At 42.3% G+C, this 13546-nt stretch overlaps 1 protein-coding gene across 1 annotated transcript in view; it reads right to left on the bottom strand.

Moving 5' to 3' along the window:
• Window positions 1-858: 858 nt before the first annotated feature.
• The window catches only part of LOC310954248 (potassium voltage-gated channel subfamily KQT member 5-like), a gene marked incomplete at its 3' end in the record, with an annotated part of 146154 nt that continues 133466 nt past the window's right edge, over window positions 859-13546 (bottom strand). Inside the window, 6 exon segments of the mRNA XM_083923628.1 lie at window positions 859-2127; window positions 3752-3878; window positions 7911-7968; window positions 7971-8011; window positions 8285-8416; window positions 10821-10926. Of these exon segments, the coding sequence (XP_083779754.1) occupies window positions 859-2127; window positions 3752-3878; window positions 7911-7968; window positions 7971-8011; window positions 8285-8416; window positions 10821-10926 (1733 nt within the window).

Here is a 13546-nt window from a genome sequence, read left to right as displayed (position 1 = left end):
CAGGGGGTCCTTCCAACCAGAGTTCATCACCATTATAGGTTTATTTAAACTGAATCATGCATATCACTTGGGAGTAAAAAAAAAAAAAAGTAAAACTTGCAACTGCAGTCGTTGGAGTCAGGTGGGGCCCCTTACTGTCATTGCAAAAAAGCGCATTGTCACTGCTGTAGTTTAGAGTTTGTCAGCCCTCAGGGGCCCCCTACTGGCCTGGGCCCCAAGCAGTTGCCGGCCTTGCCTGCTGGAAAGCAGCGCCTCTGGTCATCATGCAGAAACCTGTCAGGTCATGTGGGAAAGCGTTTTTAGAAGGGCACAGGAAAACAGTATTTGGAGGTGAAAAATGTTAAAACCTTGTCCGATATGTGAATGTTTAGATTTGTGTACACAAGAAACAGTCCTGGGAAGCTACAAAATTATATAAAAACTGCAAAGAAATAAATAATGGACCCACCCTTTAAGTGTAAACTGTACAGTATCTTACTTATCTCAGTACCTTTGACTGAAAACATGCAATTCTCATGCTGTCTCATTGTCACATATCAACCATCCGTCTTTCAGGAATAACTTTAGTTGACACTGTTTAATAGCAAAGTCTCAGCAAAGTTAGGGGGTCTGTGTTCCCATTATATCTTTTATCATCTTTTATCTCTGATTTGTCAATCACAAACTAAGAGTAACTCATGCAATGATATGCCATATGTGATCATCTGGTATGAAAATACTGCGATTCTTATCAAATGGATCAAAATGAAAATAAACAAAAAAAAGTTCCCACTGTTATATCCCCACCCTCCCACTCCCCTCCAAAAAGGATAAAAACCGTCTCTGTGAGGTGAGATTTTTCTGAACATGGAGGTGAGTTTATTTTAGCCGCACATGAGGCATGTTCAGCAATTCGGCGTTGCCAGCAGAGGGCGAGGATGTGTGACCACTGGCCAGGGTACGGTTAGAGCCTTGGGACCCTGCCCCTGCTCTGCTCTCTGTCCTCAGGAGCTCAGAGGAGAAGGTGTGGGCATCGGCAGTCCCCAGTGACAGGAAGTCAAATCCCTGCGTCTCTAGGTCCCTGTCGCTGATAAAGAGGTCCTCCTCACCCCATCCACCACCACTCCGGCCTATACAACCACCACCCCCTCCTCCCCCAGGGTCTTGGCTACAGCCGGGGAAGCCAATGGGGGAGTCACTGCTTGTACTGGGGCTTGGAGATGAGAGGCTGTGGCTGTGGTGGGCATCCTGGACAGTCCCTGGAGCTGCCTGCATCAGGTCCTGCACTGACATGGACTTGCCCAAGCCTCGGTCCATCTGACTGGGGCCAGAACAGCAGCCCAGGGCTGGCGGCACCAGGGGCTGCAACTCCAGGCTCATATGTCTCCTCCATGAGCCCTCTTCCTTAGTATTTAGCCTGCAATTGCTGTTGGTACTGCCCTGTAGCTTCTGGCCCAGTCTGCTCAGTCCCAGCCCGAGGCCAAAGTCCTCCCTAACACTGCTGTTCTCCATCTGCATCCCTAAACCTCCACAAAAGTCCTCCATGTCAGGGGACAGTTCTGTGGAAGTCGCTCGTGGCAAGTTGCCCGGGCCCCCACTTCGGCTGGGAGGGGGTGGTGGTGGAAGCCTCGCCAGAAGAGGAAACCCTCCATCTCCTCTGCCCCCACCACTGCTGATACTATTTGGGGTGAGGATGGGTGGAGAGCTCCCCACAGCCTCATCAGTGCCACTTTCAGGTGTGGTTGCCTGGGTATGATGATGGTGGGGATGGTGATGATGATGAGGATGACGATTGTGGTGGTGATGATGATGGTGATGAGGCAGCGGTGACGGGCTGAAAGAGGAGGACGCAAGGCCGGTGGAAGAGGAGGCATTGAGATTGAGGTTAAGCTCACTGGGGGGTGCCAGGATAAGATGGAGTCCTCCCTGGGAGAGGTGGGAATTGCTGACAGGGGGAAGCGCTCCGCTGCTGCTGACCTGGGTGGAGCTGGACAGGTCCTTGCTGAAGACAGAGGAGTGGTAGTCTGAGGTTTGATCCAACTCGAACAGGGGCAGAGAGGAGAGTGTGAGGGCCGATGACGAGCCTTTGCGCAAAACCTGACGATAGATATCGAGCAGGGAGTCGAGCTTTGACTCAATCGACTGGACCTGTGAGGAGAGAAAGGGATGAAGTGCAGAGATAAGAAAGCAGGAAGCCAGTATCATTTTTTATCAAATTATTCTGGTATCATATCAACTTGTTGAATTGGCAATAAACTTCTTGAATCTTGAATCTTATCAAACAAAGTACAAATGGCTTTACAGGGAGATAGTCAAGTAAAACCACAGAATAATACGATAAAATACCCGATCAAATGCTAATAATAAAATAAATAGTATAGAAGTAGGACCATAAAAATCAAATGATCAAATAAATTCAGGGGAGGATCTCCGATAAAAGAATATTTTTAAACTAGACTCCAACATTAAACGTTCTGTTGGAGCTATTTATTTAGTTCTGTTTAGCTTAGCAGGGAGCAGAAGAAGCCACTAGAGGCGCAGGATACCATTGTTGGGACTGGCATTTACCGTTACTGCGCGCTACATGTTGTGATTTGCCAGTGGTCGATAAATTATCTCAACGTCTCTGTGTTCCTGAGCCCACATGGTGATATCCTTTACAGATGTCAGATGTTTTTAATGCAGTGCCATCTGACGGATCGAAGGTCACTGGCAGTCAATGTTGGTTTTCGGCTGCTTAGGTGCTCCAGATTTTCTGACTCTTTTGATGATATTATGGACTGTAGATGATGAAATCACTAAATCCCTTGCAATTGTTTAGAAACGTTGTTCTTAAACCGTTGGACTATTTGCTCACGTAGTTGTTCACAAAGTGGTGAACCTCGCCCCTAACCTGACTCGCCAGATGAATTCCGTTTCGCCTCGCTTCCCTCATCCATCTGGGATCGCTCGACTGGGAAGTGAAACTGGGAGGCTGGGCCTTATCAAAAATCCTTGCATGTGGTTGGATAAACCACTTGTCCGTCATCTTTATTGACGTGCTACTTCAACCACTCCCTTGGAAACCAACCTGTGACACTGATGAGAGCAACGCAGGGTACAGCCAAACAGAACAGCCGACATGGTTTCACTTTCCTATGGAGTGAATCCAGACAGTTGAGTGGAGCTAGGCGGAGTAAAGACGGAAGCAAGGCTGAACGAAAGTCATTTGGCAAGAGTCAGGTTACCTAGGCCCATCCTTGCTCTTGAACTACTGAGCCTTTCAGGGGACACTCCTTTTTTACCCAATCATGACACTCACCTGTTTCCAATTAACCTGTGCACCTGTGGAACATTTCAAACAGGTGTTTTGGAGCATTCCTCAACTTTCCCAGTCTTTTGTTGCCCCCTGTCAGCTTTTTCTGAATGTGTTGCAGGCTTCAAATTCAAAATGACTCAACATTTGCAAAAAAACAATAAAGTTTATCAGTTTGAAACATTAAATATCTTATCTTTGTGCATTCAATTCAATATAGGTTGAAAAGGATTTGCAAATCATTGTATTCTGTTTTGATTTACATTTGACACATTGTCCCAACTTCATGTGAATTGGGGTGCTACATCCAGTAGGTCTTTGGTGTAATTAACTGGCTTATTTTTAGTTATGATCACTTAGACACCACTGCACTTCAGTAAGAGGAATGGTTCTTTGCCATAAAACGTCGAGGAAATGCATTCTGGTTGCCGGTTATTTAATGTACACTAAGACTAAAACAAGAAACAGAACACGGACCTGCCGCTCCACCTTACAGACTCGACCCAGCATGCTCATGTCCTCTAAAATATCTCCATCAGACAGCAGCTTCTCACGAATCTTCTTATCCAGAGGGATCTGGCCCTTCCCCAGGATTTGGTCCACTCTGGAACACGCACACACACACGCAGACACACACACACACACACACACACACACACACACACACACACACATACAAGCACATGCAAACACAAGAAGATATTAATGAAAGAAAGAAAAAAGTGACAGTAGAAATCCACGAGACAGCCCACAGAAAGGAAGGAAGGAAACCTGCAACCGAATAATAGATAACCATAAGCACATTTTCTTTTTTCAACAAATACAGGTGAACAAGAGGTTAGACTGAACTCACTGAATGAGAAAACATTACCAAACATGAAAGGATGGCATGTTACTAAATGTACACAGGTCAGTCAGGTTTGCCTAATCTGATATTGAATAAAATACTATATTCCTTTAGTTTTACAGCACAAATTGAGCCTTGTTGTCACATTCTGCTTTACAGAAACACTATTCCTGCACAATCCAGTGAGGTTCAGCAGCAATCTGGTTAATGGAGTCCCTTTGTTCACAGACATGGTTACATTCAGCACAGGGCAGGGATAAGCCAAAGCAATGCCATGCAATTATAATACCACCAACATCTTGGAGAAATAAACGATTAAAGCTTTGATAAGATCTTCCATCATCATATCAGACATTTAAAAGTGTGTTTTTATTGAATGAGTGCTTTTGGAACATGTGTGGTTTGTCATTTGACGTGGTCAAAGCAGTAAAAAGGCATTGTCAGAAAAGTGGTTTAAGTGAGCAAATCATTGGAAATTTCAACAAATGTATGCTTTTTACGAATAGCTAACACTAGTCAGGTTTCCATCCAAGTGTAGCACAAATCCAGCAAAAGAAAATGCAAATGAATACATGTTTCTATTCACTACTGTTATGTGAATATAAGGAGTGTGGCTCATGGAGATTAACTGTTGTTGCTAAAAATTCTCCAATCAAGTGCCTTTAAACCCTTGCAGAAGAAGAGGATACAACCACATGGATGGAGACATTTTATCCGGTTTACTAAAGCATACTTGTCAATGAATCTACTGAGATCCAAACCAATGTTAATACAGCTCTGTGAGAACATTTATCCTTGACCTTAAGAACAGCTGTAATCTTAATTTAAGGTCCACTTACTAGCTTTTTCCAGAGCTGCCATCTGCATCTCACAGGCTTACTAAGGGGGTGGGGGTTGTCATGGAGAAGGCAGGGGTAAAATCCCAGTATTGTATATAACATCACTTCAGCCATGTGATGACAACTCAAAGTCTTCACCATTACAAATGAGCATATGTGATGTGGTTGAAGACTCTCTCTGTCTCCTAAAAAGGACATTCCCATACAACTACAACTATATTATCAATTGGAAATACGTTGGTCTGTTTGACATATCATAAAACTGTTTTGAAATAAAGTTCAAGAAAGTCCAGGTAGAGAGGAGGTCAATGGGTCAATCCATCTATTTCCTACGTAGGAGATAGTTATCGACTGGTGCACATTTTGAAACGGTCGTTGTTTTAAACACGTGGTCACGAAAGCGCTGAAAAGCAAGGTGAAAACAATTTTTTTTTCATGCATTGTTGGCCAATACCTAATTTTATCTCGTACCTAGGAGATAACCCTTTAAGGCTTAATTAGGCAGTTTTGAGGGTGAGAAATTGCCGTGCTAAATGAAGTGCTTGGTGCTGGATACAAAGGGGATTGAAAGTTGCTGTGCAAAGGTGCCCGCTTGGGTTGAACAGTGTAGATATGTAGATATAAGGTCTGATGAAATCATATTGTGAGGAGAGTGTGTGTTCCAACCTCATTGGGCTGTCCACGTGGCTACTTAATGTTCATAATCACATCAGATGGCATGACTGTGGTCTGCAGGCAGCGTGAACTAAAGGTGGTTAACCTACCTAACGTGTATAGGATGTACCTGAATTGTCAAAATGTCTTCAGTTTGTGACAGGAGTTGATGTTTTCTGTGTAAACAAAATAAGCATACATGTATAAGCATACATGCAGCTGGTGGCTGAGTGGCTGAAGGTCCTTGAGGCAGAGGTTGCTGGTTCGACTCCGACCTTTGCTGCATGTCCCCCCTCTCTCTCACCCCATTTCATGTCTGTCCTATATAATAAAAGCCTTGAAAAACTGTCAAAACAGACACAGACGTTAAGTGAATGTGACAGCTAATGTTATAGCCTATAAGTGCAATTAAACCTTAATGCTACTAACGATTTTGACACGCAATTAACAGTGGCAGTGAAGTGAGCCACAACCAGCCAGCTCTATGTGTAATCACGTGCGGACATAGATGGTGTTTATCTTTTTAAATTGCCTGAAAACAACACCAGTCTGCTACCTCTACACACCAGATGCCTGGGTTATAACATGACATGTTTTACCAGGTGTATTGATAAGGTTTTGGCTTGTCACTAACGTTATAGGGGCTTTCTTCTCAGTCACTGCTGCAACGCACCAATCGACACGTGCCATACGGCATCAGTTGTGTAACACATAGACGCATCAACTGTAACATACAAACAAAGTCCAGGTGTGTACTTAACTTGCTATTTGTTGTTACATTTATTTTTGATATGGCATTTCTCACATCCAGGTCCATTATGTAGGTTAACCACCTTTAGTTTACTCTACCTGCAGACCACAGTCATGCCATCTGACGTGATTAGGAACATGAAATAGGTGGTATAGATAACAGCCCAAAGGGGTTGGAACACACACTCTCTTCACAATATGATTTCATCAAACCTTATATCTACATATCTACACTGTTCAACCCAAGCAGGCACCTATGCACAGCGACTTTCAATTCCCTTTGTATCCAGCACCTCTTGCTTCTGCGCTTTACATGAGACACAAACACCTTCGATTTGTGGAACCAGCGCTTTGCCCCACCATCTGAGAGATGTTGTCTGACCTTCATGACGGGGTGACTGCAAGGCCCAGATGACATGGATGGTGAAAGCAGTGATGTTCGGACTGCAAGGTCATGGCATTGGACACCCTCCTCAGGGAAAATATGGATGTCAATAAGCTAGAAGCTCTTGAGTAGAAGCCATGCATTCATCCTCAGAAAAACCCACTGGATCGGTGAAAGTCCAACAGGCACCGGAACAAAAAACTGAGCGTGTCAAAGCAGAACCTACTGATACCTGCCACCTCTGTGCCAGAGGAGCGCATGTTCTCCTCAGCGGGACTGATCATTAACATACTGTGAAAGCCAATTTAATTACATTTTTGTAAGGTAAATGTTTTTAAGTCGTGGTTGTGAAAAAATAAATCCTTAAATGGTACCTGTGACTGTTTTGATTGAGAATAAGCATTAGGTGTTGGTTAGACCTTGTTGCTGTGCATCATTATTCCTGCAGGAAGATATATTGCCTTCAAAAAATAGATTTGGAAAACAAATACTCGATTGGCCCTGGAGAAACTGATCCCTCAATCTTGGAATTAACTACTCGTGCACATCCCTTAAAGGAATGTAATTTTCTAGAAGACAGGGTTGCATTATTTTGTCAAACACAGTTGACACAGTTTCTTAATCCTATCTCCAATTGTGATGAGCTCAAGTCACAGTATGAACTGCATGCAGCAGTTTCACTAAAACAACAGCAGGGGGCATTATTACTGCAGCAATGGCAGCTAAAGTTTTGCTTTGAGAATTTGGTTTTATGTCTGTGTGTTTCACAAGACGTGTGATATGTGTTCGTGAGGCTGCAAAATCGTACAAAGATCCCAGAATTTCTCCAAATTCACCAGAATGTTTCATCCGATAAAAACAAGAAATAACAAAACCAAACTCAACATGTTTCATTTTTGTTGAGTTTTGTTAGTGGATCATTTCTTTTCTAGGACAGAAGTGTGTGAGAAAAGAGCAGCGCATGTGTTAAGGAAGGCTTCACTTCACTTCCAGATCCATCAGTTTAAAGGAGAAAGTACAAATTATACTATTCATTTGTAGGAGAAAGTACTTATTATCCAGATTTCTTTAACCTTAGCATTTTTAAGGACAAACCATCTCCTGAATTAAATGAATGAGGAGTGAACTGAACCTTTATGACATGGGAAGGATGGGGGGGGGGGGGGGTTCTGACCCCTAGGTGGAGTTCTGTAATAGACAGGCAGGGAGGGGGAGGTCTGGCTCGGCTGCTCAGGGGATGCGGGCCCACTACCATGTCCAGCCTGTGAGGGAAGCAAAGGGAACTCACACGTAGAGGTACACGTGCATACACATTAATACAAAACGAAATGGCCAAACGCTACATTTGCAAAACAAAAACACACACCGATGCATGTATAAGGCATGAGTGCAAATGCACGCACATACACACCAAAACACAGATACATCAGTTAAAGTGAGGTCAAACAGCTCCAGTGGGACAGTTGGACGGACAGGAAGAACCAAGTCTATCAGCTGTTGTGTGTGCAGTGTGCGCAGTCAGTCGTCATTCCTACCTGGTCTGCAGGCTCTTGATGCGACACAGCATGTCCAAGTGACCGGCAGAGTACTGTTCTATCACATCCTTGACATCATAAGGACGCAGGGTCTCCTTGAACTTCTTCTTGGCCACATGGAACTTCATTATCCTGCATACGCAGCAGAGAAAGGGGGAGGTGTTACACAGTCAGTGACTCCCTAATGCTGAGATATTTTACAGACTGCAGCTAAAGAAAACACCAAACCTCAGCTTCATTTCCCCCTCTTTTTAAAAGTGTTTCTTCACACAAATGCAAACAGTTAGAACACCTGAACAATCACTTCATTGAACATTATAAAAACATCCAGTGAGGTTATGGCTGTTTATTTTAGCCGTGTGCATGTAAAAGTGTCACTCTGAAAAAAAGCAGCTACTGAATGGATGCACCTGTGGAGCCTCAAGGCAAAAGTCAATAGAATTGGACTAAAAGTGGGAGCCAAGTGTAGAGAGGAAGGGAAGGGCAGACAGCAATACAGCTGAGCCTGGCCTCAAGTCTGAAGTATTTCTCCATGAAGCCAAATACTCAGGAATAATTAGGCAACAATCAAAGTAGTAAAAACATTAGGTATTATCTACTAAGAGTTGCTCTCTAAAACACAGCAAATATGCTTCATCGGGACGGTGTGTGTGTGGTGTGGGTGATCAAACATCAGATTTTATTCAGATCTTGAACCAAAATAGTTTGAACTGTGAAAGAAAATCACATGTAAATGGTAGGGTAAAAAATAGGGTTAAGCCTCGATTAACAAATGTATGATTACTTCTTTGATCCATGATTAATATTATGTCTGTCACAACAGAGGGAGCCGAAGTCCCAAATAATTATGTGATCCTGTTTGACTTGTGCCATGAAAAGTACACCAATGATGTTTGTTGATTTAAAAGATGAGTTTGTCAGAAGTCAGGAAGGCCACAGTTTTCCGTAAAACTGTTGAAGTATCCCCCAAATTCCTTTTCACCCAGTTCACACACAAATATGAAAATCTAGTTCTTACAAATCTCCACTTTAGCTGGAGTTTTCAGAAAAATCGTATATAAATATATGGGTTTTTCCTGCGTGTAAACGGGGTCTAAATGCATTTTTAGTCACTTCCCTTCCATGGCCACCCTGTTTTGGGGGCGGCAGTAGCTCAGTCCATAGGTGACTTGGCTGGGAACCGTAGGGTCGCTGGTTCAAGTCCCTGTGTGGACCATATATGGAGCGTGTACTGGGGGCTGGAGAGGTGCCAGTTCATCTCCTGGGCACTGCCAAGGTGCTGTTGAGCAAGGCACCGAACCCCCAACTGCTCGGGGCGCTGGTCACTGGCAGCCCCCTCGCTCTAACATCTCTCCTCAATTGCATGTATAGGTCCTGGTTGTGCATGTGTGTATTTCGGGCCTGTGTGTAACATGTATGATAATAAGAGTGAAAATTGAAAATTGAATTTCCCCGTGTGGGATAAAAATAAAGTAATTCTTCTTCTTAAGAGTGTGAAGGTGGGGGCGGGATGTTTAGGGGGACACAGCAGGTCAACAGTAGATGTCACATAGAAGTGGTGTACCTGTGTGAATAAGGGCGTACTATGTTAGGATTTAAATATATGAAGGCCATTCTCATGATCACTAATGTCTCATTGTTGTTGCAGCCGTATTTGTATTGATACCATTCGATACACTGATTTGGTGCTAAATCAAACCATATTTTACCACTCGAGAAAAAACAGAAATCCCTCTAAAATTCCACATTAAGACATCCAGCCCTAAAGGAACACCACAGTAAAATCCATGCTGTGATTTGGGACCAAATTGTGAAACATTTGACTTCACAACAGCTCATTTTATACTGTGAGCTCAATTTGCAAAAAATGCTCTCTCGACCAGCTAGCATGTAATTCATTAGCTTTTCTAGTTTCATGTGATACCAATATATACTGTATATCTCTAAAGCACCTGTGACAGCCTCCTAAAGACCAAAAGTCGGCAGGGCACACTGGCTGATCGGTGCAAGTGGCTGCCCCTTTAAAACACCAATGTCACACAATAACCCATATTAAACTAACAATCTCACATTGATTACAGACTAAATAAGTTATATGTTGAACCATAGTCAAACTTTACAGTATATTCTTAAATCCGGTGTTTTTGTTTAAATTTGACCAGGGTTCACGTTCTTGTAAAAAGTTGAACGGTTGAACCATAATTTAAACATAGGACACATTTAGGCTAAAACATGTTGTAACTTAACATAGCTTCACAGTGTGAATGCTCCCTATAACAATATTTCCTCTCTCAGCACCGTATCCAATCAAATGAACAAATGATCTAAAAATAACCTTAAACAAATAATATATATGTATATATATATATATATATATATATATATATATATATCTCGGTCACTTTAATCCCCTGAGCACATTTAATCAGGGAGCTGCTAGAAGGCAGGAAATAACAATCAGGGTTGGTTTGCATATACTGTACCCATGGCAGGAGATAAAAGAGTAACAGATGCATTGAAGGAGGCTTTGACTCACCTGACAGCTCTAATGACAGCCTTGATTGAGGGCAGCAAGTCCTCCACTGAGATCTCGCAGTGACAGCCTTTCTCATCGAAGCCATCCTCCCCTGCCATGTTGGAGTCTGCTGCTGGGGAGAAAGGAGACAGACAAAGAGGACCATTTCCATTTTGTACAAAGATCAGACTACTTTATGTCACCAACAGCGTTTTACATCAGACAGTGTATTTACCGTACATGTGTTGCTTTATTCTTACCACTCCAAAACCTCAGTCAGTGATCAGATTCATCCCATCCAGCTCCAAAAAGCATGCAAATATTATAATTATTTCCCTGCATGGTTGTAGAACAGGGATGTTTTTATTCTCCCAATCATTGTTTCACTTGCAACTTACAACCTTAGCAACATTTCAGTATCGCAACTAACACAACATTATGTGATGCTCACAAAAACCTTAAAACTGCATTATTATTATTATTACTATTATTATTATTATTATTATTATTATTATTATTATTATTATTATTATTATTATTATTATTATTATTATTTGAGGGTGGTGGCACATATTGTCAGTATTGTCAGTGATGCAATAAGGCAGACATACTAGCATGTCGTGTTTACATCCAACCAATGAATGAAAGTCAAATGTATCCTCTTCTTTTAGCTCTGTTTTGGTCTCCACCAACTTCTGAGGGAAATATCTGACTCTTTAGCTGCTAAATGCTTCATCTATCTGCTGTTTGGTGATGAGCAGGTAGAATACAGGTGGTTTATCAGAGACTTTTCACTAGAAGCACCTGCTTCATGCTGCTGGAATCAAATTTAATGAGAGCAGAGTTCGAGAACCAGAAAACCAAAACAATGAGCTCAAAGAAGCTTAATTGCTCTCTAGGGCTGCAGCGTTGGATGATAATTCTCGTTTTATAAAAAAATAACTTTTTTATATTCACTCAAACTGTCACTAAATCCTGACAGAAGGATATGACACAGAGAATCTGCAAAAAAAGTTTGTGACCTTGTCACCATGTTGACAACACCAAACCAAAACTAAGCACCACCCACATTTCCCTTTCATTATAAGCCAACTTTCACATTGTACAGCTAAACAGTACACTGAAAGATGTTTCTGGAACATCTGAGGAAAAACAATATCAGAATCTTGAGTCATATTTGATCAGCACCGCCTAGTTTAACAGTTTGATCCGAGTTCACGAGCAGTCATTGACACTGCGTCACAGGCTCATCGACTCTGATTGATTGTTCACCTTTGGGTGCTGTTAAATCATGCAGATGTCATAAGGGGCCCTAGGAGGAGGCAGGGGAAGGTGATTTTGTTCACACATTATGTTTCTCATGTAGTGCTGTATGGACATAGTGACAGTTTGAGTTTTTTAGAGGGTAGAGACTGACATACGATCTGTGTCTCTAGTAGAGATTACACTGGCTCGGCGAGTCAAGTGCAGACTCCCGTGTCAGTTTATTGGAAAACACACTGGCTCTGGGAGTAAAGTGCAGGCAACATTTCTGATCATTTCTGATATTCAACACAGTCCTATGCTCATAGACTGTAAAACACTGACCCTCACAGCCTGAATCCTCCTGCTGCTCCAGATTAGCATCTATTGTATGTTCCATCGATTGTAGGCTAACCTATATTGCAAGTCACGGTGCCACTGCATCTACTTAATTAGCATAACAGAGCTAACGTTAACACTTTTGTTCCTAAACCATCTGTTTGTACAGTTGATCAAAGAGCAAACTATCTTGTCACTCATGAAAACACCATCACACAAATGACCGCAGTCCATGTCGAGATGACAGAGTTAGCATGCTAATAATGCTAATCCTGACGTATATCTCAGAGGAGAAGTGAGGGCCAGAGGCTAGCTGTCACTCAAGAGGCCGCGCTCCTAATTATTCATAAACTTTAACCTCCAATAAAATAAAATCTAGCCTGGTACAAAATAATTCACCCCCTCAGTGTCATGGAGATATGACCTAAACATACAGACTAGAATGTTTTTTTGTACCAGGTCTTAAACAGGTTTAATGATGCTGTGAAAACGGCCTGTTTAACATGGGGGTCAATGAGAAACTGCTCTATTGTGCAAACGTCTCCTAGTGGTCACTCGGAGAACTGCAGTTTTTGGCACTTCTGTATGAGATCTGCCAGGAAGTCGCTGTGGTGGGGGCTTGGTTCTTTCCATGGTTCTGTCACTGTAACCCTGGAGCCTGTATAGCTAGCTCCTTTGTTTATGTTTCGTCACAGTAGGCCTGGGAACGCGCTAGTCAGCAACCTTTCATTCTCCTGGCTCTTCATCTCCTGAACCTCTGTTTTAAAGTAAGTTAGCACATGCCTCATCTTAGTTTTGATTACTCTCCATTTGTAAATGTATTACTTATTTAAACTCTGTGTTTTGTGCATACTTAGTCTTTCCTGCACAGTCACTGTATTTGTGTGCCATTTGTTCATACTTTAAAGAGTGCATCAAGCTAGTGGCACGTCGATGAAACAGCCATGTGTTGGTCTTTGCACCCTTGGTGAGCGGAGTGAGGTTCGTATCTTGTATATTGTTTGTGTGTAAATTGTAGAGAAAACTTGTGTTAATCAAGTTAAATATAATTACCGTTTTCATACATGTGTTTATTATTTTAAATGACTAAGTATTTCTATGTGTAGTGTATTGTTAAATTTAGATGCACTGTGAAATGAGATTTGTCAAATTTGTGTTCTGTGAAA

The sequence above is a fragment of the Echiichthys vipera genome (genome assembly GCF_963691815.1).
Source record: "Echiichthys vipera genome assembly, chromosome: 2".
NCBI lineage: Eukaryota > Metazoa > Chordata > Actinopteri > Perciformes > Trachinidae > Echiichthys > Echiichthys vipera.
The sequence above is the reverse complement of the archived record's forward strand: the minus strand, read 5'-3'. Positions and strand labels throughout refer to the sequence as shown.